This window comes from Lacerta agilis, chromosome 11 (assembly GCF_009819535.1).
Source record: "Lacerta agilis isolate rLacAgi1 chromosome 11, rLacAgi1.pri, whole genome shotgun sequence".
NCBI classification, from domain to species: domain Eukaryota; kingdom Metazoa; phylum Chordata; class Lepidosauria; order Squamata; family Lacertidae; genus Lacerta; species Lacerta agilis.
In genome coordinates, this window is record NC_046322.1 from 51,343,866 (window position 1) to 51,367,072 (window position 23,207).

The 23,207-nt window shown below is 40.4% G+C and overlaps 1 protein-coding gene across 3 annotated transcripts; it reads right to left on the bottom strand.

Annotated features, from left to right (window-relative positions):
* Positions 1-6,153: 6,153 nt before the first annotated feature.
* On the bottom strand, positions 6,154-20,587 carry SPIN1 (spindlin 1). 3 transcript variants are annotated; one of them, XM_033164440.1, is made up of 6 exons: positions 20,372-20,587; positions 18,246-18,347; positions 14,880-14,928; positions 12,291-12,544; positions 10,764-10,997; positions 6,154-9,697 (listed from the first exon to the last, which is right to left on the bottom strand). In XM_033164440.1, the coding sequence occupies exons 3-6, from the start codon at positions 14,900-14,902 to the stop codon at positions 9,498-9,500; spliced, it is 711 nt and encodes a 236-aa protein (XP_033020331.1). In that variant the 5' UTR covers positions 14,903-14,928; positions 18,246-18,347; positions 20,372-20,587; the 3' UTR covers positions 6,154-9,497. The 3 variants fall into 3 exon arrangements, with proteins under 3 accessions (XP_033020331.1, XP_033020332.1, XP_033020329.1); XM_033164441.1 differs by lacking the exon at positions 18,246-18,347 and having other exon boundaries at positions 14,880-14,951; positions 20,372-20,446; XM_033164438.1 differs by lacking the exon at positions 18,246-18,347 and having other exon boundaries at positions 8,617-9,697.
* Between the last annotated feature and the right edge of the window lie 2,620 nt (positions 20,588-23,207).

The following is a 23,207-nucleotide window of genomic DNA, read 5'->3' on the forward strand; positions in this document are numbered from 1 at the left end:
TTTCCTTTCTACTGCCGAGTGAGCATCCTCTACGAAAAGTAGCTGTACAAGTCTTGCTGTACAACTGGTACGAATTGGATTCCTCCTGTATGAATATGTTTTGCATTAATGGCTCGTTTGCGCTATCACGCTTTCGTGAACCATTGTACGTTTTGTATTATGCAACACTGAGGCCTTTCCAAATTGAAAATGGCTTTAATTGCAGCTGAAAATGGCAGTAATTGTAAATTCAGTGCCGACGGCCACGTATTTCCTTTGGGGAGTCCTTTAGAAGAAAGGTGTCCATTGTTGACCAGGTAGGAGCAGCAATTTCAGAACATGCAATTAACATGAGGCACAATTCACGAGCCTCTTCAAAAGGGGGAGTTACATATTTCCTTTGATGGAAGGAACATAGCATTTTTGTTTTTCAAAAAGCTCACACTATGCAAAGTGTGGTTTTGTTAACATCCTTTGATCCCCACATATGAGGATTTCCCCCCAGTGACATGGTACAGAAACATCTTAGCATCCCAAGCGAGACAAAAAAGGAAATAAATTGCAGAGAGATTCAAATGAAAATCCATGAAGAGACCAACAGCACAATCCCAGGCCTTTCTACACAGAAGTAAGTTAGTAGAACTAATAGCATTTCCTCTAATAGCATTTACTCCCAGGTAAGTGTTACAGGACTACACCCGAAGATATTCTTCCCTGAACCCAGAGTTCTGATTCCAAATTGTAAACGGACCTGTGGTCCTTGGATGAAGGGTGGGATAGATATTTAATAAATAAAAACAAAACAAAACTTTGTTTTGAGAAACTTACCAGGTAACTTCTATGAAGTCATGTATCAGATATGCTAAATAATAACAATGTACAATTGGATCTAATATACATGCTGTATATGGGAACAAAATTGTGGGATGTAAACACAGAGCAGCCAAACCCAACACTGCTAGAGTGGACATGAAGGTAACTCAGTCCTCCAAGCTTAACTTCCTGTTTACCTGGACTGAGTTACAGGAACCAGAAGTAGGTGTGGTCTTACCTGGGAACAAGATCCCAAAGATCACTCTCCTTTTTGCCTCGTCATTTGAACAAGCAGGATGCTCTCTCTCAGCTTGCAGCTGAGAGAAGCAGAGGTGAAGCCTGTTCCCCTATGGAATCAGCTTCACCACATGTAAATATATTTATCTAAGCTTATCTGCCTCTTTGAGCCTGTACTGTAACTCATGGATGACTGTAAGTAAACTCTTTTATAATCAGCACTGTGTTGTGTCTTTACTTTTAAGAGGGAAGAAGGGGAATATACCAGGAATCTATATTTCTTATAGAGGCTTTAGCAAGCCTATGCAATCATTTTCTGCTGTGTTTTAAAAGGGAATGTAACTCTGCTAAGTTTGGAGCTTGCTCACACAAGCTGGGATGATATATATAAAATAATATATACTCATCCACACTCCTAAACATTCCCACAAAAATGTTTTGGGGCAATTTGCTAGGGGAAGCTTCATAAATGCTGTATGTATAGGAAAGCATTGCCAGAAAGAAATTAAGTATCCCTGTTGTGGTGACAACAAAAGCTCAAGGCACAATTTACTCTGGAGAATAACTTAAGCTTTAAACAGGAACACTCATACTGTACAGCAGTGCAAAACTCGCTTTTGTAAACTATTGAGAAATTTTAGAACTGATGTGATCTTTTTTAATATAGCAATTACTATTTTGACTTAAGAATTGGCATACTGTTGAAATTTTTATTTAGGGCATTTTGCATTTAGTATTTAAGTACCGCAAACCACACTGAGTAATATTTTTGGGAATCAGACTATAACAGTAGCACGTTGTGTAATAGGGCTGCCATACGTCTGGAATTTCTCTCACATAGATGAAATATGGCAGTCAGAAATAAGGTGTCTGGGTGAAAATCGCAGAAATGTCCAGGGAAATCTGGATATGGCAACCCATGTTGGAAGTCTAGATTTTGGCAATTTTCCTTTAAAATATCTCAAAAACCCACAAAAACCCCCCACTCTCAACAACTTTGCATCCCCCCCCCCTGCAAAGGTCTTTTTGTGTCTGGATTTTGAAATATGGCAAACCTATACCCTATGTATATAAGAAGGAAAATGTTTCTGGCCCTCTTGCACAGGGTCTTCTATAATTGCTACTTACAAAATCTTGAAGATAGAGTTGCATATAATGACAATGTGACTGAAAGGCTGTTAATTTTCCTAATCTCCATTTTCATTGTTTTGAGCCAGATTTATTTCAAAGGGCAGAACCAATACGAAAGCAGGGGAGGACAGGGCAAAGGAAAATTTTCCTTTTAGGGGGCAAGTTGAAAGCAATCAAAGCAATCAACAATTCCTCTCTTGCCATTTCTTTAAATGTCAGTGACTCACTGAGCTCCACAACAACCTAAGGGTAAAGGGACCCCTGACCGTTAAGTCCAGTCGCGGACGACTCTGGGGTTGCGGCGCTCATCTCGCTTTACTGGCTGAGGGAGCCGGCGTACAGCTTCCGGGTCATGTGGCCGGCATGACTAAGCCGCTTTTGGCGAACCAGAGCAGCGCACGGAAACGCTGTTTACCTTCCCACCAAAGCAGTACCTATTTATCTACTTGCACTTGACATGCTTTCAAACTGCTAGGTGGGCAGGAGCTGGGACCAAACTATCAGGGATTTGCCTTCTCGCGAGGAGAGCCCAGGCGGAGGTCCAACACGTGAGGAGAGCCAGGGCGGGAGTACTCATCACGAGGAAAGAGGGGAAAGAGATCCTCCGAGGGGGGAGGATCGGGACAGGGAACTTCCTCGAGAGAAGGTCTTGCTTAGGTACAGGACTCTGTCGTTACTTGTGAGCAACCCCCTGACACAAACAATGGGAGCTCACCCCGTTGCGGGGATTTGAACCGCCGACCTTCTGATCGGCAAGCCCTAGGCTCAGTGGTTTAGACCACAGCGCCACCCGCGTTCCCCACAACAACATACCTGATGTTTCTTCAAGGCACCCCGTATCCTGTTGATTATCTGACCCAGCACTTCTGATATGTCACTCTATCATCTTGGGCAGCTGTTTTGACCTTGTCAGTTTGACTGTTGTAGGTACTTGTACACACACAGACATACTGGCTGCAACCTTTTTAATATACCCTCTATCATGCTTGAAACCTCCCAGCCTTTAAATGAGAGGCAGTTTAGAATTTTAGTGTTGTGTTGGTCATGTGACGCCTCTGAGCTCTTTAATAGTTTTAAAGGGGAAACTGGTTCACACTTCTGATCATCCAGGGAGAGACCCGTTAAGATTACGAAAGCCCATGTTAATTTTTCAAATGTACGGTATGTGTAACCATGGAGCTGACCTTGTAAATGGCCAATCATCACAGGACTCGAGCACCAACAGGAAGCGTGTGCAGGAAGCAAGTGGGGGCCACATTGAGAGTGGACCCTTTCGCCTTTCAAGTTCAAAACACGTAGCCTCAGTAAGGCGTAGAGAAAAGCCCAGATAGAACTCTTCCTTCCTTTATAAACCTTGGCAGCAGCGATGGATAACCTATCCAGAGCATCCTTCCAAGGGCCCCATGCCAGCATTAGTTATTTTGCATTTATTTCCCACCTTTTCATCCAGGGGGCATGCATACAAGTAGGCAGGGATAGAGACAGAGGTGGGTGGAGCAACCAGGTGGTTTCTTACCTTTGCAGAGATATTTTGGCTACACAATCTGAAGTTTTTGCATGCCCTACCCACCCATCCTCACCCACAGGGTTGGCGAGGCCATGGCCTATGGAGATGCGTTACTTGGGTGGAGTCCCAAAGGCATGGGAAGCAGTGTTTGGGTCCCAGGCCTGCAGTTATCCACCACTGCTTTGCAGCTCAGAAAAGGGGCTCAACATCTTCTGGAAAAGACCTGCATACTGTAACGTTACACTTGAGACACGGGGAAAGGACTTTTGGCAGCCGCACCCAGGGTGGATTGACACGATTTGTAATGTTAAGGGTTAAGGAATGGTTTTCATAACACAGATGTAACATCTTGCTTTTAACATTCATAATGCATTATTAAAATGTGACACCAAAGGGCCCTGCAGAGCAACCAGCAGTAGGGATATAAGTGTTTTGAAGCGGGAAACAAGAAATGCTTTTAATTTTCAGGTATGCCCAGTGACATTTTAGAACGATGTATCCAATATTGTTCTAATGACGTTAAGGTCAGCGTGGATTCAGCCCCAAGTACTTTGAGGGCCCTCCTTAGAGAGTCATCTTGTGTTAATGTATAAGGGGGGTTGTGCCTGCAGAGGGAAAAGGGCAAGAAAGGGTTTAAGTTAGGTGTTCTTAATTTGGGGTGTTTTCGTCCTGCAACTGGTTAAGCATATGAGAGCGACTTGGCACAATCGAAACTATGAAGACACCTGTGTTTGAGGCAAATTCGCTCTTGGCCAAAGCCTAGCCTGTGTTGGGATGCTGCAAGGAGACCCTTTGCTGCTGGAAGGTCAGAATATTACAACTGTGGGTATTCTATTAGCTGTAGACCTGAATATGGTCGGAAAAGGAACTGACCCTACCTAGAACTGTCTGGTGTTTTTCTGTCCCATTGCCTTTTTCCCAGACAGGGACTTAAGACGGCTTAATAAGAGCAGCTAAAAACATTTAAAAGAAACAATTAAACATTAATGGAATTAACACTTATATATGTATCTACTAAAAGATTAAAATATATTTAGTTTCTTTTGTTATTCCACCCCACCCCCCAAGAAGTTTGTCGTGATTGCCTTATGCATCACTGGTGGAAAAGGTAAGATATAAGTTTTTGTTTTTAAATAAATGAGGGAGGGAGAGCATGTTTCAATGCTCATACCAGGAACAAACTTAGTTGGTCTCTAAGGTGCTACTGGAAGGAACTTTTTTATTTTTTATTTTGTTTTGACTATGGCAGACCAACACAGCTACCTACAGGTGTTATGGATTGAGTAGCTAGTGCACCTTTTCACAATATTCTAATTTTCCGTGATGGTGAATTTGGGGTTTTCATCAGCTGTACACCACAATCATCACATTTATGACAAATAAAGGCTTGGCATCTCTCGCTTTGCATGTCACGAGTCTACCTCATATGTTAGTTTCACCTTTTCAGTTGAATTCCTGAAATAAATGGACTTTTCCACAATATTCTAATTTTTTGAGTATCACCTGTATTTCGTTTCTTTTGTTACTTCCCCCCCCCCAAGAAGTTTGTCATGATTGCCTTATGCATCACTGGTGGAAAAGGTAAGATATAAGTATTTATTTTTTTGAAAATAAAAGTGTCACATTAATGAGGGAGGGAGAGCATGTTTCAATGGGTAGGGAAATGTTAAGTTCTGTACTGGAAGCCCATTACATGCATAACTGTTGTCTTTGCCGGCACATGCTACATGTCAAATTGGCAGAAAGAGGGACTTTCATTTTCTCCAAAAGCTTTCTGAAGGAATCTAGTATATCAACTTAGAACAGTGGGACTAAATCCTAGCTTACTGGTAAGTGACAGCCAACTATCAAACTCGAATTACTTGTATGTAAATTCTACTGAAATCAGCTTGTATTTTTGATTCTTTACAGATACTTTGCCTTACCCCTGCCACTCAAGAAGTTTTAAAAGGCAAAATTGGATATATTTTGAAATGTTGATGTTTTTGAAGGACCATGATTGATACATGAAAGTTGTATGCTATCAGTCATCACCATATTCAACAGTTTTCATATCAACACTTTTATCAGGCATTCAAAGCAAATATTGTAATTTCTGAAATTTGCTTTCCAAGGCCACTACTTCTAAATTCCAGATAAAGTGTATACACAGGGGACAATATACCGAAATGTCTTGGGGGCTGCTTCACCTACTTACCTTACTTCCTTAGATGTTGTCCTTTTGGTTTTTTGGGGTTAAAAATACAATAAAGCTGTTTCAATGCCAAAGAATTCTATCCATTTTAAATGGATGATTTTAAAGTTACAATTCTTGGCCAAAAGTATTGCCCAATAAGCATAGCTGCTTAGGCAAGTACGGTATTTATCAGCATAAATGCTCATTGTTAAAATAATTTAATTATAAAAAAATGGGGGGAAATCCTATTCAAGTTTTAAACACATCACTACATTTGCCTTATGAGAACAAGATTTACAGTCGTAATTTACACATAAAGGGTTTATTTTAAATGTTTTAAGGATAGAGTTACATCATAATTATAAAAATTACTTACAGAATTAAGTAACAGATTTAAAGTGTTTATACTTCTAAATGCAGAGAACAGGGAACTGTCTACATTGTTAAAAAAAATAAAAAAATGAAACCAAGCTCTAGAGATGAAGTCATTTACCTAATTTTAAAATGTGAACACGAAGACCTTTGAACTATACACATACCAAGAACCATCCAAATTGCACTAATGATGTAAAATACAAAAAAGCACAGCATTTCCAAGGAACCACAAATCATCGAAGCTTTTTCTCTCTCTTTTGGGTTCTCTGAAATGGTTGCAATTAATGTATCTCTGGAGAAGCCTTTATTTTTCAAATGTACCAATTTAAGAAGGCTAAGAAATTTATTCAGTGAAAAAAAGGCTTTTTCCATCATTGTTTGGGGGAGGGGAGTGTCGTAATATGATTCTACTTCCAACTTAATTTAGGATTTGGCACAAAAAAGCATACTGTTGAATTTTACTGGTTTTTTATTTCATTTTGAGCAAAGTACATGGTCCCTTCAAACGCTGCATGACACATACAACTGGAAAGTTACCTCCTGTTGGCACTATGTTTGCCTCACCAGTGCATTTATCCTACTAACCACCATTAAAAACAGCACAATAAGCAAATTCACAAAGAACACAAAATTAAAAAAAAACCGAAACTAAAAACCTAAACATTTTTTAAACATGCAACTTTTAAGTTTGTTACATTGAACATTCTACCTTCTAAGCATGCAAAAAAGGGGTGGTCTGCATTTTAAGTTTTGTCTTTTAAAATTTTACAGGGCAGCCTGACATCACGCGAAACACACAATATACAATACTACAGCAGGTAAATGGAGAGAAAGGCCAGTAACTTTTATACACAGATCCATAGCTTGTGCCACCACAAGCCCCGTGATAACTCGGAAAATCATGTTGAACCCCTAAGAAAAGGAACCAACATTTAGTTACCAGGGTAACAAGCACTGCATGCAGATCTGAAACGTGAGCCTAAAACAAAGCCCAAAGCAGATTGGCAGGGAGTAGAATCAAGTCTCAAGCCTCAAAAAACAGAAAGGTGGTTTAAGCTATCAAAAAAGCAGACAATGTGGACACTTTGAAAACCATAAAATTTATACAGAATATAGATCACTCTCAACTGGCAGAATGTGGTGTATTGCAGAAAACCTCCAATTGCAAGCTCTTTGAATGCAACATCTTCGGTCTACCTAATCCTCAGCAATCCTCTAGGCACACCTTGGATTCACTGTTAACTGTAGCCCACAATTCAAAGTACTATGCTTTGTGTATCTTGTGTGTGGTTCAATACACTCACACATTCTTGTGCCACAAATATCAACTTGGGCTCATGGAGCCAGGCTCAGCTTTGAGATTTACATGCAGGACTCTAAAGAGTCAATAGAAAACATACAGATCTGCAGAATGAAGGAGGAAACAAAAACAAAACAAAACCACTGGGTTGCAAATCTGCTCACTTGGTTCAAGAACACAGGAACATTTATGACTCGGGTACTTAGGGCTTAAGGACTGCATTTGAGAAGCTCTTCATGGAAAAGTCTACAGCCTGCCTTGGGGTTGCCCATGATGAAATACTGTACACAATGCAACAGCAGCGATGGGACAGGAAAAGTTTAAGATACTGTATTTATACGGTATTTATTACCATTAAAGAGCATTAATGAGGCACAAGCCTTAAGGCTACAATATGAAATCAGGCAAAATTAAAAAAGGAAGTTTAAACCACATGGAGTTTAATATGTATACCCACACCAGAGGTAATTTGGACTTCAGAAGGCGGATCAGCAACGCTCGTTTTTTTGTTTACCTCCTAGCTATATATAAACAATGGTGCTTGCTTCTCATTTACATGTGCAAAGCAGACTGCAATGCCCTGCTTCAGCTTTGCTGTTGTTTGATATTTTTCCACTGATTACTTAAAAAAGCTGCCACACCAATCTACTACCTTACAAATTAAAAAAAGAAAAAAGAAAGAATGGGGGGAGAGAGAGAAGAAGAAGAAGAAGAAGCAATTTTTGTGGCTGTGGGCTGCTTATATTTACATCCACAATCTGCTGCAGATGACTGGACCACGGACACTGCCTAGCTTTCGTTAGGCAGTATACCCCACTAGCATGCAGAACCCCAGTGTCCTTTTATCGAAGTTCACGTTAAAACAGCTTACTTCAAGCAAAATACAATGTACAGCACAAAAGGCGACAACAGGTTTGAGTTTGTATAATGTCTTGTCTGGGTAAACCCCAAGAAGAAAGGCCAGAAAAAGGGGGGGGGAAGGTAGGTGCCTTCTTGAACAAAACACAGTGAAATGAGAAGGAATGCAGCAGATCAAAGCAGAAGGCAACAAATGATTCTCCTTCTCTGCAACACAAGCCTTTAATGAGGACTCTTCTCTTGTGAGGTTTGTCTTTACACGCAACAGATTTAAGTCCACACACAAGAATCTAGGTCGCTAGTGTTGATACGGAGACACCCAGTAGTTGCTGGGGAGTATTTAACATTAACATGAAGTTCTAGACTCCTAGGGCACCAAGCACCTGGATTCTGCTAAAAGTTAACCAAAAAAAACCCTACGACATTGAGAACTGAAGGCATCCTTGCTTTGAATGTTTTGACCAGGTCCTACAGTTGCAAATATGGGCTCTTACTCTGCATTCAGCTGCATTACATGTATGCCACGTTCTATTTTCCTGCAACTAAAATGTACAAAATTCTCATGTGATAGTAGCTCAACAGTTAACCTGAACACAGTACACCGATGTTAAATTGGGTTAGGCACTCCTTAACACTGCTTTAAACATATTATAGTCATCTTTGCCCAAACCCTGTGAAAACAAGGACTGCCAGACAAGAAAACTTAATACATACATGAAAGTAATAATATCAAGCTAGACTTGCATGTGGCAGTTGAGTAGTTATGTGAGACGGTGAGGGAAAGTTATATTTGGGGGGTGGGTGGGGGGAAATCAGATTAATGATTATGTTGCTAGATCCATTTTACACAGCTTGAATTTGCAGCTGCCGTTTTCTCTAACTTCATCCACATACCCACCAGAAGACTTCCTCCAAGAAAGGGAGTTCCCTTACACAAAATGTGTCATGTTCACATAAAAGTCTATTTGTATAGTTCACAATGGAATAGTTTTCCTGGCAGAGATTGTGGGCTCGCAGGGACATTTAAGCTTTCAAATAAACTGGAAAGCACTTAAAGTCTTTGTGTCTACAAATTTTACATTGAAGTTCCACAAGTTTGGCAAAAGTTTGCATGGTGGTGTCTAAGATGTCTTCACCAAATCATAGACATAAATATGGAAATCATCGTCAAACTTGATGAAATAGACCGAGGGTTTGGCTTCCACCTGATGAATGACCATGCCAGTCCTTTTTGAGCCATCTTCTTTGGCATATTCCACTTGTTTCCCCACTAGGCTGTCCACAACTTCGCCAGGCTCCCGTTCTGCTGGAGGTGAATCATCTGTGAACACGACGTTTGAGTTAAAATGCAGCAGAATTTTATAGAACAGATGCTCATAGTCAGCTCAACGAGTAATAGTTTACTAAGTGCTTCAACAATTAAATGTTCATGGCAACGTATTTCTGACCACAATGGTTTTGTCTTCTAACCCAGGGAAAATAAACAACTGGATATACATATCTGATATTCCTCTTACCCAATTTGTCTCCATTTCGCAGTAAACATCTTAAATACAGATTATGGTAAGGACAAACAGAATGACTGTTGCATAACTTAATTCCTGGAGGTTTATCAGCTGTTGGCTATACTACTGATTTGACTACATATCAACCTGTTCAGATGAGTAGTTAAGCTGCACATTTAACCTGAATTAAAAGCAAGTCTAAGTTGGAATGTGAAAGCCATGCTGAAGTTTCTTTGCCTGTTCATTTATATTTGCTCTACTAAATGTTCCAAGTACAAAAAAGTTTGTAGTTGGTGCTCTCGAGCACTGTGGTTATCAGTTAGAAGAACTCCCTCAAAACCTTATCTTCCTAGATTCCAAACAGTCAATTAAGGGAAAAAGTTAGTATGGTAAGCCTAGAATTTCTGGGCTCTCCTCCAAACCTCAAATTATCTCAAATAGTACTTCTTTTGGCCTTATGCTCCACAACAAAGGAGATCGCTTTATAAATAACCCTTTAAAAGCAAAAATAGGGAAGGGTGCCTTTTCCATCACCTCTTCCAAGTTGGACGATCACACTGCAAATTAGGCACCACAAAATACTCCCCAGAAGCCTGCAGAATACCACTTCAGACATACTGTATGTCAGTGGCTCCATAGAACTGAGGGTCAAACCCAACAGCTCACGATCAAATCCTGAACCACAATTTGTAGTTATAAGAAATCATGACAGGTGAGTGACCAGATCCTCATGTAGCTGAAGTTTTTTCTTGGTTTGTCTCACTTCAAACAACAAGTGGTAAACAGTGCTCCAATTCTTCTACAAACTCTCAATGCTCAACGTCAGACATTTTAAACGTATTTTCTTTCTTTACATATAGGATCAAATACTTGTCAACTTACTGGAGTCAGGCATAATACGGAGATCACCTTCTTTATAGTCATCTAAGAGCTGGTACATGTACAAGACAGGATCCTTCTCATAGGTAATATAAAACCATGTGTTCATTATTGGTGCCCGAGCCAAGACCATTCCCCTCCACTCATCTTTTGAACCATCTTCGGTTTCAAACATATGCTCCACTGCTTTGCCAATCATTGTGTCTGCCAGGTGGGCATCACTGATTCGAGACGAAGCTGGAAGAGAAACACCAACATCTGATTAACATTTCGGTAGAAGCATGGCTACTACATCTTAAAGGAGGCCAGGAAAATAGTGTGCCTAATGCAAGACTAAAGGTATTGCCCTGAATTCAAAGCTACATCATTCTTCTGGTTTAATCCACACTGAGGTATACCGGGTAGTTTTTTTTTCCATATCCATGGCTACATACTGAACAATTTCTAACCATGGCATCCATATGTCCCCCTATTTCAACCATTATCCTTTGGAAGCTAAAGGACACAATTCTAATTAGACACACCAACGTAAACTCAGGCACCATGCACTGAATAAGCCTCTGTTTTTCATGCTTTTTATGAAGTGGTCTCTAGTCATAATAAAATTGATAATCTTTAAGGTGTCCTAATGACCTCTGTTGTTGTTTTTTAAGAGATAAAGAGAGAGTGGCCAAAGTCTCTTCACTGAATTTTTAACACTATGGGTAACATGGATACCATTGTCCTAGTTCTAAGATACTTACTGCCAACCAGGAGAGGCAAATGTTAGAAATGTGACAACATGGATATTTTATTAAAATGGAAAATGCATGCATAAGCCCTAGAGAGCACTGACAGTGGCTCACTGGACTTTATTTATTTATTTGCAAGGTAGGTTAGGCTGAGAGGTCGTGACTGGCCCAAGGTCACCCAGTGAGCTTCATGGCAAAGTGGGGATTTTAACCCTGGTTCCCCAGGTCCTATCTCTAACCACACCACCACACTGGATCCTGGTCCCAGTACTCATTATTTTAAAAGGTTGAATAAATATTATATTAATTGAGATCATTACACAGAAATAGCCATTACTGGTGGTGAAGGGGGGGAAAGAGCACATCACTGCTAACCATCTTCTGGGTATTAGTCAAAACCTTCCTTTTAGGTTGTAGCTTGACCTTGGGTTGTGCGTTTTCAGCATACAAACGCGCCGAACCTGGAACGGGTTACTTCTGGGTTTCGGCAATCGCGCTTTGCACATGCACAGAAGCGTTGAATTGCATCACGCGCGTGCACAGATGCAGCGGCACGGGTTGCAAACGCTGCGGGTTGTGAACACGCCTCCCGCATTTGCAACCCAAGCGTCCACTGTATTGGCTTTAATCCGCTGATGTAATGCTGTTCTCTATGGTTCTTTGGGGGTTTTTAAATATTTTTGAAATTGATCATTTTAAATTCATTGTGAACTACCTTGAATTTTTTTATTGGAATGAAAGTTGGGGGTATATGGGACTTAAATAACACACATAAATTCAGCCCCATCGAGACACTTACCAACTCTATCTGGAAGGACTTCGAGTGCTGAAACCCTTTCATCTTTGTGCAGTTCTAGTCCATAGACACAATCAAATCCATCATATTTGATAAGGTAGAGGGAGGGATTTACAGGAACCTGGTCTAGGACAGTGCCTTTCCATTGTGTCACGGGTCCACTCCCTTCTTTCCATCCATGCTGTATTCTGCAGCCTACAATATTTCTTCTAGGTTGCGACATTGGTTTGCTTGGTCCCACGTTGTTTCGATGCTTTCTGTGTTTATAGATACACAAGCATAACTATTAAGGCATTAAATAGTTTACAGAATGAAGCACCTCAAATTAAGAGTAGATTTAAACCAAGTCATATGCAAGCTTATTTTCAGGACGTGCCCAGGCATGCTTGACCTCCCCTGCAGAATTGTGGCATCCTAAGCGAATGGTATTGCTGCCCCCTCCCCTACCTGATGTTTCCAGATACAGCCACGTTTCCTATTTCCAGAATTGGTCCAGAACCCACAGCAGCAACAGTAGATCTGGGTGCAATCCATGAATACTTCCGTTCTAACTAAGAGCTATAGTTTGGCCAAAGAAACCAGGGCAGAGGCGCCACAAATGTGGAATTTGATCACCACTCCTCAATACTTTTAAGACCCATCTTTTCACTGAGACCTGTAGAAGCTAACTGTGACCTGGATTGTCCTTGAGGTACTGCGGTCCTGAGCTGTTTACGGCTTTAGAGGTCAAAACCAGCACTTTGAATTGGGCTCAGAAACTAATTTGCAACCAGTGCAGTCAGGTCAGGATTGGTGCTATACGCTTAAACTGTCCTGCCCTGGTAAGCATCCTGGCTGACGAATTCTACACCAGCTGAGGTTCCCGAACCATTGTCAGAGACAGCCCCACATATAATACTTTGCAGTAAACTAACCTAGAGGTTACCAGAGCATAGACAACAGAAGCTGTAAATGAGAATTAACAGGGCCAGAGATGTAAAATTTCTGGAAATTTTGAAGCTCGGAAAACCCCCCGGTTTTTTTCTGGTTTAAAACGGAAAATTTCGGAAAAGCTAAAAAAATGCTACATTAGCACTTCTTTTTTCTTTTCCTGATTGAAAGTCATTCTGTTACTTTAGAAACATAAAATAGAACTATGGACAATTTTAATGGGCATAAAATTATCACAACTAGCATATTAAAAATATAGTGTATCCAAACAATTACCCGGTATTACAAACAGAATTTACTTTAAAAGTAATATTTATTTGTATTTGTAACAAATGGAGCAACAATCTCCTGAACTGTTTACTAGTTTATGTGGAACAACAACAACAAAAAACTCCACAAAACAATTTTTAAAAATCCAGAAGTAACAATTATTCATATTTCCTCTCCACAGTATTTTTTAAAAAAAAACATTCTCATAAAAAGAACTGAAGAAGGAAGTGGGACTAAGTTTCAATGAATAGGCATGAAATTTAATCAGAATCATTTTCTGAGCTGTAATTAAGTATATACTTCCAGGCCCTTTTTGTTGCTCTCTATATTTTCTTCCCGTGCTTTGAGGCCTAGTGAAGAGGAAAAGAACCAATGCATACCACACACATGCAAAAACAAAACTGAAACCTTTTTCTTTTCTGGTGACAACAGCACCTCCTAAAGGAAGAAATGTATCTTGTTCTTGCATTGGAGAGTTCAGTTTGTAACCTAGGACTTGCTTGTCCTCACAGAAATTAGAATAATCTGATATACCATACATATTTTTTAGAAATGATTTATAAAACATTTGAACCCCTTATCTTAAAATATTTTATCCATCATGTTAAAATAAAACATTCCATAATCTATTTTTTATTTCCCCCCAATTTTTCAGAAAAAAACAAAAAAGGCTTCAGGAAAAAACTGGGGGGGGGACCGTTTCCCCCCCTAATTTTTCTGTTTCCCCCCCGGGCCTTCACATCTTTAAACAGGGCCCTCTGTCTCTTTCCCAACAGAACTCAACATGCAGGGTGACCAAAGCAGTTTCTGGGCCAAAACCCAGACTGAAATGGATCTAGAAAATGGGTTTCCTCCAGCAGCACCTGGATCTGGTCCAGGACCACCCGCTCTCACTGGTGTGTATTTTCACAAGTGAAACATAATAGTGGTGCCAAAAAAGGATCCGAAATCTTGGCTGTGGAACATTTGTGTTCCGAGGCTTGAAGCACATCTTAGGATACTGCAGTTTACAGCGTCTAGATTTGGTATTTCATAGATGTCGCATGAATGGCAACATCTCCTTTGAGTGAGGAATCTGCAAGCTCAAGCAGATGCACTGTTATCAGCTGGTATCAGATAATTTTTGGTTCTGGAGCCCAAGGGAAGTTCTACAGGTGTCCTTGGTTTCTGAAATTCCATTTGTTACTTTCAAGACCTCTGACTTTGTACAGAAACGGTTACTGAGTGCTGCACATGTTGGGGCTGCAAACCCCATTGACCTTCACTAGAACTTCTGGGACAGAAAATTCACACAGCTTATGTAACAAAATGCCTTTGTAAAGTGGACACAAAAATACAGTCCTCACAGATAGCTGCCAAATGTGGGATTTTAAGAATTACCAAGCCACTTACTTGTGGGAAGCTCTCTTCTTCATCACGCTGGCAGACACACCTGCATGCCCTACAAAAAGATGTCAACAGTGACTAAGTCACCAGGAACAGGTGTCTGAAGTTTTAACCTCACAGGCTTAATGGTTATTTCATGCAACATTTGTTTACTGTATTGACATTCACTTTAACACAGCACCCGGACCAAATCTATTAAAAACGCTAACAGAAATGAATTGTATTCACCCTGTTCAACCAAGCTTCATGCCACAGATGGGAAGCCTCCAGGACAAATCAGACCTGCCATGCCTCTTAAATCTGGCCCAGAAGCCCATTTTCCCCTGATAATGCCCACCTTATTTTTAGGATTGCAAATTGTTCGAAACTATTTTTAATGCTGTACAGTGGTGCCTTGCTAGACGAAAAACTCGCTAGACGAACGGCATTCGTCTAGCGGAAGTTGCCCCGCAAGACGAAAAAGTCTATGGGGCTGCTTCGCAAGACGAAAAATGTTAGTCTTTTTTTCCGTTTAGCGGAGCGCGGCTGTCATTGCCGCTTCGCTAGAAGAAAAAACCACAATACGAAAAAATTCGTAGAACGAATTATTTTCGTCTTGCGGGGCACCACTGTATTTTTATTTTGCATCCCAATCTGGGACCTTAGGATGAAGAGGGGTGCGGTTTACCAATAAATAATGACAACAACCTGTCGCTCATCTGATGTGATGACATCAGGGATGGGACAGGTAAAGCCACAGCTGCAAAGGAAGAATCAGGAGCTCGCATTCAGTGCTGTGCAAATTTGGCAGAGAAGGCAAGCAAGCTGCACTTGTATCCACTCAAAAGCTCCTGAGTGGATATGACCCTGGCAGAAAGCAGTGCGACCAGCATTTGGTGCCAAATTTAAATAGCCCTGAATGCACACTGTGCTTGCAAACCACACCACATCTTTTGCAAGCACTACTTATATTTGGCATCAAATGCAAGCTGTGCTGCTTTTCTGCCAGGGCTTTTTATCCACTTGCTGAGTAGATCCAAGCGCAGCTTGCATTTGGTGCCAAATTTAAGCAGCAGCGCTTCAGCCAGGACTGGATTCACATGACACCATGAGAAGTCAGCTGATGGAACGGTGTGCAGCCCTCCAGCCAAAACTGCTTCTCTGCCCACTTTAAGTCGTCATAGGTAATTCCACCAAAACCAAGCTCAGGCACCTTAGGTCAGGGGTAGTCAACCTTTTTATACCTACCGCCCACTAATGCATCTTTCTTGATGGTAATTTCCTTACCGCTCACCGGTTCTTGATGGAAGGAGGATTCAGCTTGTGCCATAGAACCCCCTACCACCCACCTAGAATCCTGAAACACGCACTAGTGGGCAGTAGGGACCAGTTTGACAACCCCTGCCTTAGGTGTTCAATTACTGAGTTAGGCTGGCCTGGGGTGCAGAAGCAGAAGAGAGATGCTGAGTGTGGTACAGACCATTCTTATCAGATTTATTACCCATCCTTCATCAGCAGGTCCCAGGGCAGGTTACAACAACATAAAAATCAAAATTTAAAACAGTTAAAATGCACCATCTCTTTCATACACCGCACGATACAGAGAAAAATGCCAAACCTTGTTTATCACAGTTCCACATTCATCTGGCCACTGAGATAAGAACCGAAAAACCCCAGATATAGATCATATGTCACCCAATTATTAGTGTGCAAAGAAAGTGTGCATCAGGCCTTGCTTCTGTCCAATTTATTGAGACCATCAATATGCTTTGGAACTTCAAGCATACTCAGAACTAGTACCCTAGCAGACTCTCGACAAGGTGCCTTTCTTGCGCAGTAGCTTTTACACCGTTTCCCAGTTTTTGCAAGCTATCAAAGGCTACACACATGGATGTCCAGAGATGAGGCACAACTTGTATCATAGACACTGGAAAAGCCCCTGATCTTTGTAAGATCAGGCCTAGCTATAAAAATTAGCTTCAAGACGGACATATGTGCATATTCAAGGAAACCAACCTCGAGAGATGGATTACACCCATCATCTCTCAAGACCAGTACACTTTCCATCTATCCAATGTGTACCATTGTGATAAGTGCCTGACTAAATAGAAATATCTGCAACCCAATAGCTGCATATTCTCTATTTCCATTAAAAATTAACGCCCTCGAAGAGGCAGCTTCAAAGTTAAACTTTTTCACTGGCTGGAACCACACCTGCCCCGAGGCCAACAGTGTGAAATCAATAAGGGAATACTGACTTTTTGCCTAGTACCTTAGGGTTTTTTGGGGAACTGACACACAGCCTGCCAGTGTAAAATTTTCTAATTTTGGCTTCTTTTTTTTATACAGTGGTACCTCGTGTTACGGACAGGATCCGTTCCGGAGGCCCGTCCGCAACGTGAAAAGCCCGCAACTCAAAGCGCTGCGTCTGCGCAGACGCGATTTGGCGCTTCTGCGCATAGCCCCTTTTAGCGCTTCTGCACATGCGTGAGCGGCAAAACCTGGAAGTAACCCATTCTGGTACTTCCGGGTTGCCGCGGGACGCAGGACAGAAACACGCAACCTGAAGCAGACGTAACGTGAGGTATGACTGTAACTGCTAACTTGTTGTTTTTTGTCTGTTTTGTTTTTTAGAGCGAGGGAAATCCTCATATGCTGAACTACTGCAGTTCTGCAAGATGATATGCATATGTTTTGATATGCAAGTAGTCTTTAGTATTTATTATATCAACTTCCCTACTTTTTGCACACAGCACCCAAGGATAGTAAGAATATTTTAATTTTTTAAAAAAGTCATTCTCCAATCTTCAATAAACTAAAAACTGCAGATAAAGCCAATCATCGGCACCTGAAGGCATTAATAAATAAATGATGAATGATAATTTTAAGATGAACCCAGAAAATAAATAAGTTTGAAGACTTTGTGAGAGTGGGAGAGTAACAGACCTGCACCCTGAGTACACTGTGTTAAGACCTTTACCCCAAAGTTATTCTTACTTGAGAGTAGAAATAATACCCTGCAGGGATATAGCGGCATCAAAACATATTTGTGGTAAAACCCAGAGAAAGATTATTTTAGTTAAAAACTGAAGATCCTATTACAAAGAGGGTGATCACAAATCTTCATCTGAACAAGTTAATTAGTTCTGTGCACCAGATGGAGTAGAAATCTTAGGTATATCTCAGACTTGTAATAGCTTTTCAGTATTAACGAAGCATGCAACAGCATCGAGGCTAGTGTTGTGAAGGACCCAGAACTTCTAGAAAAGTGCCGATGACACTCATGATCTGTGCAAACAGATGCCTTGACATTAAATTCTCACAGTATTCTTTTCAAGACAAGACACTTATCTATGCTTTACGGATGGAAAAGTTTCAGACTAGAGAGCTCACCCTAGGTTGTGGAGTAGGAGTGGATATCAACTCACAGATTTCCAACCTTGAGAATCAGCAAGCTGTTTTTCCTGTTGACTTATTAGAACGGAAGACTAGCAGCTGAATTAATGCACAAGATAGCAAGATGTTAAATTACATATAGATGAGGATATCTTATTCATGTAGGAGGGATTTCCACTGTTGCAATTAAATTTGTTTGGCAACAAATGGCGCACAAAGGGCTTCTCTTCACTATATTTTGAAAGGGTCCAAATAATTGGGACATACCCCAATATAAACTGACGGAACCAAGTTAAAGCAATGATCGTCCTCACATATACCTAGGCCTATTTCAGTTCTACTTTGATAGAAGCTTTAGCAGAAGCATTTTCATATTAAGTAGTTTCTGGAAAATGAGAATACCCAAGCATACATTCACTCCTCCCAGTTCACAACCCACCCACCCCCGAAACACACATTTTAAATGCCAGCACAGCACTAAAAGCTCCTTTGGTATGTGTGCAACTTCCCTAACTTAAACTTGGTATCTAAAGGCAAAGCAATACTGTATATTTGCCTTAGCTCAACAAATATAGTGAATTTTGGAATTACTACTTTAATTCTGCATAAAGCAGTACAGTACTCTGATTCAGTTATTAGGAATGTTTCATGTCAGCTACAACCAAAACTAAACAGCAGATTTACTGCCAAAGCACTTGAGTTAGCCTAAATTAATGCGGGACCAGTTTTTTGATAGATGAAGAAGCTAGCCTGGTATGTTCCACTACCAGGGTGGATTTGATTTAAATCACGATTTAAACCACTAGTCAGTAAGACTTGATTTAAATCATTTTTTACAGAAAGACTCATTCTTGCTGGTATCATCTTAATATTGACAACCAGAGAAGGTTTCATTTTTGGAATAATAAATTTTCAGAGTAGTTTTTACAGTTATATCAAAAAATACTGATTTGGTTATACTATTAGAAATACATTGACAGAATTATGGTGAGGTTTAATAAGTTATATTTGGACAACTTTTCTGCTGTAATTATCGGAAGGAGAAAAATAATCATTTCCTTAATAACAATTTTAACAATTTATTTAACTAAAACAATAACATTATAGCATATGTATCCATGTTTGTTAACTGATGTGGTTAAACATTTTTTAAAAAAACAACAACAACACACCAGACTGAGTTTTAGCACACATGAAAAACTTTAAACAAATCCTTATTTCCTGATTAATAGCCTTTGGCCTATAATGTAACTTAAATAGAAAACCTTTAGAAAAAATTTCCTCGAAAAACATTTTATTTTAAAAATCCAATTTAAATTTTTTTAAAAATCTGATTTTTTAAATAACTTTTTAAAAATCATTGATTCTTATATACCTTGTCCACTACTAATGCAAATATGCAGCCTTCACAGAGTTTAGAATACTGGGCAGAATGTAATGTTGTGAAAGCGGTAACAGACTTTGCTTTCCTCCACTTCCCCCCTGTGACCCTGCACGTCCCAAAAACCTGCTCCAGAGGCTCCTTCAACCCTCTGGAGCAATTCTGAGGCACACAGAGGGGAGAAGAGGAAACTGGATTCCTGTTGCATGAGCAAAGTCCACTTTGCTCATGCACGGTCAGCACTGAATACAACCAAGTGTACTTTTATTTATTTTTACCTAGACCACTGTGGGCAAGCCCCGTCGTGCTCTCATCTATGAAAAGCACATTTGAGGCACTGCATAATAAATATCAGACTTGCCATACCAGAGTAGTTCAGTTTGGAGAGTAGCAGAAACATTGAAAACAGATGTATTACCAGTATTATCTAGTATTACAGAAATATTATTACCTATGCCTGGTGGTAAGTGGACTTGCAATTGCAATTCCATCAACTGACCCCCATCCCAATCAGAATGCCCAATATCCACAAGCTGGATGGCACAAGCACATAATGGCCTGGTGCCTGTAGACCAAATATGTGGATGTACCAATCCTGTGCAGGTTGTACAGGCTTCTATGCACATGGAATTCCAAAAGAGGTGTGACTGATACGCCAAAGGAGTGGGATTAAAAAAAGGGGGGGACCTGCAGTCACCAAGATTTCTTATCCACCTGTGGGATGTGTAGAGGCATTACTTACCTGGATCAGCTCTGGACCGCTGACCTGGTGCCTTTCCAAATGGGGTCTTCATTCATCTGTATTTAAGTGAGCAGCAAAGCTGCTGAACTAGGGTGAAAATCCAGTTCTCGGTAGTGTTTTGAAGTCCTCCTCCGTCTTGAAACAGTAACTACAACAATCCAAATATGAAGTATGTTTTCCCACAAGTGTAACAGATGCTCCTTCAATTATAATACTCTGCAAGAGAAAAAGATAGCGAGATTTTAAGGACTGCTAATGAGCAATGTGAACAACCATGTCCAGAAACTCTATGCACCCAGTTTAGCCAGTGAAGGGCTTCTTCCTATCTTGCATTCTCTCTCCTTACCATGACAACCTCCCACCCACTTTTTTCTCCCATGTCCCAATTCTAGCATTACTGTCATATTGTTGCCTCATTTCCTCACTTCTGTTTGGGCTAAAGTTACATTACCATCTCTTACATACTTACCTGGAGAAAAAGGCAGTACCTCTCCCTCTTTCTCGGTATCCAAGTCAGCAACAGAGTATTTTCATTTCCCTCATTTGGCTGGGTGCCTCCAAGGCACAAAATCTCCTCTCAGTTAAATATGCTTAAAAACAGAGTAATTCTTAAATCAACTGGGTGATCTATGAATGAGAAGTGGCTATTGTTGTCTACAAGGATACATTTCTTCTGTCCAAATATCCCACTCAGAAGTCTCTCAATTTCACAGGTGAATAAAGAATGGATTGTACTTAAAGAGTATTTGAAAAATTATTGTGATAGCAAAAACCTCCTGGCAGACCTTGACTCTTAGGTGATAAATAATAGAATTTTTTGAAAAGAATCGGGAAAATAAATACTACTAATAATAAGATACTGTGCATAAAAGAACAAAATGAGATATAGTAAGAGAACAATCGGAAGTTTATTTTATTTTATTTTGTTTTCATCCTTTATCTTTTAACTTTTATCTTCTCCCTTTTCCTTATTTGTAAAGTATGTGTATGTAGTTTGTACAATTTTTAAAATGGTGTATTGTTGTGTAAGTTCGTGTTGTATGTTCAATAAAGATTATTTTTTTTAAAAAAAAAACACAGAAGTCTCTCAGTTTCAAAACTGTATCTGGTACTGGGCTCTCCAGACCTAATTGGGATTCTGTTAATGTACCACTGCCTAACAGTCTCTCTGCATGATCAGGCTGAGATGGTCTTACAGTGGTCCTGAGTTCTTCTAAGTTGGTCATCTTCAAATACCGGTACTTCCATGCTGAAGCCTTTCTGCCTGGGGCTGCCCAGGAATTCATGGCCTCTATGGCAACCATGGGCCTGTTGCCACCGATATCTAGTACAAAACATGTGGCAAGACATGCAATCGACTTGGGTTTTCTGTTCTGATCATGAAGGCCAAGGGGAGGAGTGGGGAAGAGAAGGTACTTGTAAATACTGTTTGAGGGCGCTTTGACTCCACTGTCACAGACAGATCACTATCACAGTCCCTATTGTAAATGTCTAGTCCATTGACAGGTACCAAAGATGGGGGGGGGGTCTTTTCAGTGGTGTCTCATACTTGAATTCCCTTCTGACAACTCTGCCAAGCCCCATTGCCTCTTCTGGTCTTAAAGCAGTTCTTATTTACTTCCTATTTTTAAAAAAATGTTCAGAAACTTTCTATTGATCTTATACACTTAAATCTTATTATGTTTGTTCCAATTGTTTCATTTTTAACAGCTTTGATGTATTGATTTGTATTAAGTATATTAACATACAAAGTTCTGACTAGTACCTGAATACCACTTTTGGCGAACGTTGCTCAGCTCTCAAGTTAGTAGTAGTAAGTGTTAAAATTCTATGACCACGGAAATCAGCTAATGGACTAGACATTTACAATAGGGACTGTGATAGTGATCTGTCTGTGACAGTGGAGTCAAAGCGCCCTCAAACCCTATTTACAAGTACCTTCTCTTCCCCACTAATGATTTTGGTAGTTGGAGCCAATTTAAAGTTTCCTCAAAAGGATTAGTATAAATCATAGGTTCTACACACAGCAAGTATGCTTGATGCAACTGGTACCTTTAGGAAATAAGCACTTTAACACCCTCTTGTGGCAGACTCTACAGATATCCTAACTTAACCATTTTAGTCCTTCCAGCCACTTCACCTTTCTGCATGGTGAGTTTTCCTTACCACCTTTGGCAAGCATTCTCTGAGCCGGCCATTCCTCTCCAAGGCTCTTTACACCTTTGTTGTGGCTGGGAGGAAGCAGATTGTTACCTAAAAGTTCACCATTTTCACATGTGTGCTCCATTCTACTTCTTTTCGCTTTCTTAACTTGTTCAAGAGATACCACTGAGCTGCACAAGAGCCCCTAGTACCCCTTTAAGCCACAATTGACCTGTATTTCTCATGTAGCTGTTCTATGTTCAAGCACCAATGCAGTCAGACCTTCCTGATACCGATCTGCACAAACAACTTTGAATTCACTGTGTCCCTTTCTAGTGGTCCCCATTCAGCACCATAAACAGTTATTTTTTAAATAAAAAACCCTCTCCAAAATCTTGTGAATCATTGATTTCAAATCACCTGCCCCTCACCAAAAGAAAACCCCATATACTTTCCTTTTATGAATAAATACTCTTCTCAGATTATGCAATTGATTACTGTCAAGTCCAGTTCCCCAAACCCAGAATCCAGATCTTGGCGATTCAGCCACTTGGTCCTGCAACACCAACCCTGCAACTTACACTGCTACCACTCCTTCTGTCCAAACAGCCTGTGTCAGGAGGCTCTCAGACATTACTAGACACCAGTAAGATTCCAGAGAAACAAGAGCCAAAAAATAAGGCTTTCTGCTCCC

Excerpts from the sequence above, each read along its gene's own strand:
- SPIN1 (XM_033164438.1), bottom strand. The coding sequence starts at position 20,423 with ATGAAGACCCCATTTGGAAAGGCACCAGGTCAGCGGTCCAGAGCTGAT. Across the intron at positions 14,929-20,371 it reads GCGGTCCAGAGCTGATCCAG|GGCATGCAGGTGTGTCTGCC; the intron begins GTAAGTAATGCC and ends ATCTTTTTGTAG. Across the intron at positions 9,698-10,763 it reads CCGTATTATGCCTGACTCCA|ATGATTCACCTCCAGCAGAA; the intron begins GTAAGTTGACAA and ends TCGTGTTCACAG.